At 43.5% G+C, this 8340-nt stretch overlaps 1 protein-coding gene across 2 annotated transcripts in view; it reads right to left on the reverse strand.

The window, feature by feature from the left end:
* The window catches only part of gpc3 (glypican 3), a 133600-nt gene extending 130015 nt beyond the window's left edge, over positions 1-3585 (reverse strand). For both annotated transcript variants that reach the window (XM_085288498.1, XM_085288488.1), the window contains exon 1: positions 3165-3585. In XM_085288498.1, coding sequence (XP_085144624.1) covers positions 3165-3321 — 157 coding nt within the window. In that variant the 5' untranslated portion in view covers positions 3322-3585. The remainder of the gene's footprint in view (positions 1-3164) is intronic.
* Between the last annotated feature and the right edge of the window lie 4755 nt (positions 3586-8340).

Here is an 8340-nt window from a genome sequence, read left to right on the forward strand (position 1 = left end):
CATGTCCTCCCCAAAAATAATACTAATAATAATAAAGTCAGCTCATTAGGACAAAAGTGGAAGATTTGAGAGTTATGGAAATTCCACCAAAAGCTCGAGCATGCCCAATAAGCCGCTCATTCTGAAATCTTTACAGAGTGCTTAAAATCTGTTAAGGACCAGCACTGGTCACTGCACATAAAGCATTGTGGGGCCATTCAGCGTCACTACCGCGAGCCCAAAATCAAATCCCATCCGTCCCAGTATCTGTGATACAGCGGGACTGCAGATATTTCAGGACATCTGGGATTTTTAATTTCCTATATTACTTCAGTTTCTTTTCAAAAGACATGAAGTGAACGTGAGAGACACCTGTCACCATACAGGTACAGTTACATAATTCTTCATTAGTCATAAGTAAATGGTAAATGGCCTGTATTTATATAGCGCTTTACTAGTCCCTAAGGACCCCAAAGCGCTTTACACATCCAGTCATCCACCCATTCACACACACATTCACACACTGGTGATGGCAAGCTACATTGTAGCCACAGCCACCCTGGGGCGCACTCACAGAGGCCTACTCTTTAATACAAATGCTGTAAAAACTGATGAAATGATGTACGGCAACGTGCTCAGTCAGTGTTAAAGAACTGAAGAAGTAAGTGACAAAGACTTGAAGCATGGTCATTTCCAACCTGTCTACAGCAGTGACTCATGGGTGTTTATGAGGAAATCATTAATTCAGCAGCTTTGTGATGGTTCTATTAGTTATTTTCCACTCTGACTTTGACTGGTGTGTTTTCCTGAAAACTGAGAATGGTATTTAGAGTTTGATTAGCAATGGGCCAAGCGGTTAACAGCGATAAATCACAAACATTTATCTGCAGGGCCGGTGCTTAAATGTTGAAGACAGAATGAAGACAGAATAAAGTGCTGCAAGTGTAATGCTGTGTTACAGTCTTTGCATCAGTACAGTGATGTTTTACAGTTGTTGTTGTTGTAGTTTACAGTAGCTGTCAAAATAACAGTTTCATGCTGGTAAATCTAGCTTGAGGGATGTACTATAGATACTTTATTGGGAGCTGTGTTACAGTACACTCTTATTTTTCTAACGTTTAAATCTAAATGTTGGAGAAAGAACTCTAACTGGGTATATTAACCCTGGAGTTTGTCTGATATTTGCTTTGCTGAAAGTGATTGATTTCTTTTTTTTATCTCTTGCTGTTTTGCATTGAAACAATATAATGCAGAACGCATTCAGAAAATTCAGCTTGCACAGTTGATTAACGGGAGAAAATACTTAAAGTGCTATTGTTTTGCTGAGAAGGGGGTATTTATAGAGTATTATTGAATATTTAGGACCTAATGTACAGTATATTTTTCCATTTGCCAAAATGCTCAAGGCCAAATAAAACTTCTAGATGTTTCCTCCATGCACAAGGTATTTTTAACAAATTGCCAGGAGCATCAGTTGTGTGTAGCATCACTGAGGGTACTGTTAACCTCTATCATAGATACAGGGGATACAAACATTTTTTTTTTATATCCGACATAACATTTAGTCAATCAGCAGACTTCAGGGAGCCAAAGCAGAACATTAGGTTTAACACGCTTGTGAACACCTTTTCTGCAGAACTGTATAAGCCATAAACCAAGCAATTAATCTGCAACAGACCTGCAGCGAGGATGAGTAAACCAAACCATGCTGGCCGTGATGGATTGTTCTATGGCTGATTGGTGAATTGATTCCAGTGAAAGTAATGGTTATGAACTGTTAGTGTCCAGCTCAGACTGATTCCTTAGAGATGGTGCACAGACAGCTGGTCTGCCTAGCCTCAGATTTGGGAAGGCTAAATATTTCTCATTGCCTGCCAAGAGAAATATTTAGCTTCCCCTTTGGCTGGCAGATAAAACGCCTGATGGCCTAGGTGCAAGGTGTGTGATTAAACATGGATGCTTGGAGAAATGTAGGGCTCAGCGGTTAGGGCTGCATGCACCTTACACGATGGGAGCTTAATATATGGCAGAAGGAGCATGACAAAATATGCTTCACAGTGCATCGCGCTCTCTCTCTCCTGCTGTTTGATTTGAAGTATTTTGCGATTCGCCACACTCTTTCATGTTTACAGAACATTTAGTGTTATTCAAAAAGAAAAAAAAGAAAAAAAACACCCCTCTTTGAATCAGGTGGGAGTATTGCATGCTGCGAACGGAGAGAAAACAGATAACCTGGAGCACTTCCCTGTGCTGACATGACACTAAAACACCTAATTAACATTTGCGGCTGGCTGTGATGCAGACACAGAGGCTTTTACCATTTCCATAGTGAATCAGAATGCACGCAACAGGCTCCAGTGCACCAACATGCTGCATTCTGCAAAAGAGGACAAAAATATGGACTTCTGTCCACAAAGACCCGAATCATTTCACCATTAACCTTTTCTGTTTTTTGCCAACTCACTTCTCCAGATCTATTCCTTCTTCATTAGAGAAGATAGAAGTCAGTGACAGTTGAGCTCCATGGAACAAAAACAATAAAGATGAGTTTGGATCATTGCATCATTTACAAAATAACTTCCAGTTTGCTTGCAGCTCAGATCACACACATAATTGATATTTGCTGACAATGTAACAGGAGTGGCTGTGTACATTTTGACTATTAATCCTCTTTCATTCCCTCAGCTTTTACCCCGTCGTCATGTATTTAAACAAGCACCAAAGTTAGTGTTTTAAGGAGGCTGTCAATATCCTAACTCAAATCTTGCAATGTTTCAGCACTAACAGAATCAAAGTGAGGTGCAAGGCAAGGTTACTCCATGTTCAGATCAATACAAGAACAAATTTTACAAGTTTCAGTTTCGTATTTGTAACAGGATATTCCGCTTAATGCGGCCAGATTTTTTTTTTTTTAATAAAATAAAATTCTCAGAGCAGGTTAGTAAACGTTCAGCCAGAGGGATGGAGAGTGTGTGGGTTGGCTCTCACTGAAAAGGTCAGCATTTAAAACAAAACAGAAGCGCTATAGCGGTACTATCCGCTAGGAAAAAATATATATTTACAAATCTATATTTGACTTAATGCGTTGGTGCCGATTGTTAGAAACGTGCTCTATCCCACAACATTATCAGGAGTACGTAAAACATTAACGTCCCGTATCTACGAGCTTTATTAATGACAGTTACCTGACACTGGGGTTTCGGGGACCCACTTGGAGCCCGGGTGCAGAGACTGAAATACTGTGCGCACCTCCTGGCAGTTTGGCACGTGTCCGCCGGGAAGGGAGAACAGCTGGAGGAAGGCGCACAGAAAGAGCGCACTGTGGACCGGTGAGGAAGCCATGGCTGACGGGCAGCAGCACTCAACCAAAGCGGACAGAGTAGAAGAAGCAGCGGTAAAGTTCAGCGCGCTAAAAGTTACAGAAGGAGCCAGCGTTTGCGCTGATGAGGTGAAGCTGCAGCTCCCGGCTCGGCTCGGATCAGCATCCTTCCGCTTTCCTCTTCTCCTCCTCTCAGAGTCCGTGCACTCTGCAAAGCTGCTTTCTCGGGCTTCTTGGAGCTACACGGATGCCGAGAACTTATGACTCCCTGTTCATTTGCAGCAGCGAGCGTCATCTCTCCGCACAGATGGATGAACGCCCCCCCCCCCCCGATTCCATGTGCGCGCTCATTAAAAAGCGCGCGCCACGGCGTGAAGCTAGCTGCGCTTACAGAGAGCTCCTCTCAGTGATGCGCTGACACAGTGGCCCTGTGTGGGCGCTCGAGTGGAAATATGAGGGGCTTAATGCGCTGCACGAGCCGCTTTAGATTAACCGTACGGGATTTAACTGGGGCACATCACTCGTGCGTTTCACTATACATTTAAACCCGTGTTTACCAGGAGCTGCACACAAAACACCAAAGACATGTATGAGCGGCAGTTTATTTTTCATTCACATGGAGATTGTTCATACAGAAAGCTGGTTGTGCAAGAAGCACAAAACTCACTGTTACATTATACAGATTTCTTCATGTCAGTTTAAAATGAGTCTTACTTTCACTCAGATCTACAAGCATTAAAGTTGAGATGGTGCCATCTAGTGTTCAGTGTGGATGTCAACAGCAAAAACGTTGCCCAACAGACAAGGACAAGATATTAAACTCCGCAGACCGAACAGTTCATCAAGTCAGAAAAGTTGTTTTGGGAGTTTAATTTCTCATCTATTCACAATGTTAAGTGTTGAAATTTAAATCATCCATCTTAAAAACAGCAAGTGTCACAACACCAGAATCACAGCAGAAATAGAAACAGCAGCAGCTCATCTCGTGCCTGCTGTGAAAGGCTTTCAGTCTTTCAAGTGTTGCTCAGGACAGACAAAACACACGCGTGTCGCATTTCTGAGAAACAGAGAGCTTTGCATGGATTTGCACAGCAGAGTCTTTCAGAAGCTGAGAACAAACCATCAAAACTCACTGTAAGCCCAGCTGAGTTTAAGTGCTATGAACAGGCGGAAAGGTGACCAGCAATACCCCAAGTGCACAAACTGCAGTAGATGAACGTTTACTACCTGCACTGTGAGCACTTTGGAACTGCCGGGACAACAGTGTGTTCATCTCAAGGAATGAGAAGTCATGAGGGAAGATGTCAGAGGAAAGACCTGTAAAGAAGCACATGTGACAGACACAGACTGCTTTTACTGTCACACTTATACAAGATGATTTTTTTAATTTTTTTTTAAAATGGCCAGCAACCATTGCTTCTATGTTCTAGTGGCATGTGTTATATTTTTCGATTTTAAAAATACAAATTGATGGGTGGGCCGTGGGGGGGGGGGACAACTCCCTGGGCAACTTTAAAGCATCCATTTATCAATCTAGATATTTGTCCATTGAGTTTTTTCTTACCACTGTCGCCAAGTGTTCGTTGGGGGGGGGGGGGCAATATAAAGCGCCGTACGCCATCTTGTTGATTGGGCGCTACACAATTGAAGTGAACTGAAAAACAAGCCCTCCAGACAGAAGGGGCAACTAGGGCAGTAGACTTTGAATACTTCACCAACTACACTAGATGCACCTTAGCTGGAGGACCATGAGGCAAAAATGGAGGGAAGTGATAAACTGGATCACTTCCACACACCGCCAGTCTGCACGATCTGCAAGGAAATCAAACAGAACATGAATAATTACTTAAACGGATTCCAATATTAAGACTGGATACATGTGTTGCCTTTAAGTGGTATAGGAAACTCATTAACACCAACGTGCTCTATATTAGAGTTAAAAAGAAGTTAAACACGATAAACGGCGGTTTACAGGCACGACATTGCAAAAAGGATGGTCACGTTGCCATTAGCCCTGCACTGACACGCAAAAGTTACAGTCCAAGAGATTCTGATATGTTACACGTGCACACACTCCTTCACATTAAAGGAAATTATTCCGTCTGCTCATTTAAAAATCCGATTAACCTGTGCAATTAAACACTGCATCAGATTTAACCAGCTGATGCACCGAGGAAATCCTATAACTGAGTTACAACGGGCTGCCGAAGCTGTTCTGCAGCGTGGAGAAAACATGGAGAAGTTTCCCTTTGCACCAATGTGAAGTCTCATTTTTCAGAAATAAAACCGTGAAAACGCCTCACAAATGATCCGACGTACCCCGAGTTTTGCATGAGTGCAGGCCAGCTTTGATACTCCACATTACCCAAAGGTTACAATCAAGCCTTAATCTTCGATCGAGCCACACCAGTTCTAGAGGTTTCTCTCCACGGTATCAGCACGGCCCACGTGTTTCACTAAAGTTTGGAGAAGCAGGAGGAAGTTTAAACTTACGACGCTCCATTTTCCAAAACCATATTTCAGGATACAACATCGGAGGTCATCTTTGTTCGCTTTTTATCCCTGAACTAAAAGTTTCAGAAGGCCGGAGAGCCGAGCCCTGCCCTGCTCTGCTCTGCTTTCACGAAGCGGCGCCAGCGGCGTCTGGTGCTGCCCTGATGAGCGCATGGAGTCCCTCAATTAAAGAATAGCACTCAATCAATCTAATGACGCAATTAAGACAATCAGTGCCGGCTGCTGAGCAGTAAGCGGGTTCATGTTTAGGTGTTCGCGGATTAATAAAGAGATCGGCCTTCATTTGCGACCTGAGCAAATGCACTTTAACAAGCTATTGTCAGCCTTCGTGTGCAGATTACACCAAGACTGAATAATCCGATAGATTCAATACTGCCTCACACAGCGTTCAGATTAATGCGCAGGTGGCGCCGACAAACTAATCAACAGCCGCATCAGACTTTATGTCCAGACCTTGCCAATCAAACGTTTCTATTAGCGCAGTTGTCAGCACACGGCTTACCTCTGATCGTGTTGAGCTTCATTCAGTTTAATGGGTGTAGTCAAACCAACGGGGGCTTCCCATAAAGCAGAAATCTCGCAGTATCTCTGTGGATTTTCCATCTCAGTGTATTCCTTTTACCACCCTTCAGCGCAAAAAAACAACAACAACAAAAAAACTTTTGTCATTCATCAAATTGTAACAGCATCTTTTTCTCTTTCTGTATTTCTTCCTCTTTGTGGGGGTGGGGGCAGGAGCGCAGGCGGATGTGCGTCCTTAAATCCACTCATAATCAATGCACTTGTAGATATTTGGTATCATATATCTACAAGCTTTCCTCTGAAGCGACATCCGCTGGGGAAGAAAAAAACAATCTGAATATGAAACCTGAAGTGAGATCAGTTTTATTGACCCACCTCACTCATCCATTCACTGTCGTGCTGGCCAAAGAAACCCAGGAAGCTTGTGACCTATAACCCCAGTAAAACCCTGCCCCCACATAGCCTTCTGTGCTGTCCGCAGCCAGGATGTCCCTCCTCTGCAGTCCCACACAAAACACCATTTAATAAAACTCTGTTTTCAGCTGTCAAGCAGAGGGATGCACGGCCTTTCCAAAGCACGGCGGCACTCCCCTCTCCACCGTGGAGCCGAGCTGCAGTGTTGCCTTACTTTCCGTCTTCTCTGGTTGAACTTTGACCTAGTTTCCCAGGCTGTATGTGTGTTAGAAAGCCTGTGATTGGCTGCATAAAGAGAAAGAAGGCCCCCAGCTGCCATTTTATTTAACTCATCTGCAATACGTGATTGATGTCTGCACAGACACAAGAAAAGGGATCATCATAGAAACACAGAAAAAAAAAATGCAGAGTCCATTGTGTGCATTGGTGGCAGCAGCAGGGTGGCTCAGTGGTTTACATTGGTGCCTGTAGGTGGCTCGGGGTTACCCCCGCCATCGAAACTGCGCCCAACTCCAGCACAGATCAAGTTGCTCCTCCTGCCGTCGCACTGCCTGCTACACATGAGAGGATCAATCAAAATATCGATAGTATTGATACCAACGATGGTATTGGTATCGGATACATACTTTGTTTCTATCCTCAGAATCAGTGTCAGTCATTCTGAATCAGAATTTGCAAACTGATGATGATTCATCTCATAAATCACGATACTACTGCCCACTCCGCTTGCGATACACCCTGCTCTTTTACTTAGAGCCAGCTTGAAGAACGCATGCAGATGTGGACAAAATTATTAGCCCTGCTATGAATTTTAAAGTTTTTATCAAAGAACAGAAAAACAGAAAAACAGAAAATAGCATTTTGAAACAAACTAGTTTTCTTTTCTTTATCTCATCAAGGTGGAAGGAAACCTCAAGGAGTCAGAAACAATCCTGGGTCTGGGTCGTCTCTTTATTTTCAAACACAACAACGACCCAAAATCTGTCGCTCCTGGTGAAGAACTACCTCCAGAAGACCAAAGTAAAATTCCTGACTGGCCGGCACAAATCCCTGACTTGAATCCCACTGAAAATCTCTGTGTTGAACTGAAGACCAGGATCTATGCTGGAAGATCATGAAATCTGGAGGAGCTTGAGAGATTCTTTGAAGGAGAATGAGCTGGAATTGTTCAGGATACGATGTTTTGAAAAGCTGTGTTAAAAATTTGCTCTGTGTAGCAGCACTTGAGAAATACTAATACAAAACAGGCAACAAGCTCTGGGTGGAAGCTGCCCTCTTTTGTCCTAGGAGCTGAGAGGAGTGACACCCAGTGCGGTCTTCTGCTGCTGTAGCCCATCTGCTTGCTTTGCGCATTTAGAGATGCTCTTCTGCATATGTTGGTATGTAATGATCCATTGGTTTAGTTACTGTTGCCCTCCAATCAGCTCAGAGCAGCCTGTCCAATCTCTGCTGACCTCTGGTGTCAACAAGACATTTTCACACAGAGAACTGCTGCCCACTGGATATTTCCTCTTTTTCAGGACATTCTCTCTGAACCCTAACAATGTTTGTAGGAAGATTCCAGCAGATCACCAATTTCTGAAATACTCAGA

Source organism: Mchenga conophoros, linkage group LG2, assembly GCF_057382185.1.
Source record: "Mchenga conophoros isolate Kocher_MC1m ecotype Shallow Benthic linkage group LG2, M_conophoros_male_GT1.1, whole genome shotgun sequence".
NCBI lineage: Eukaryota > Metazoa > Chordata > Actinopteri > Cichliformes > Cichlidae > Mchenga > Mchenga conophoros.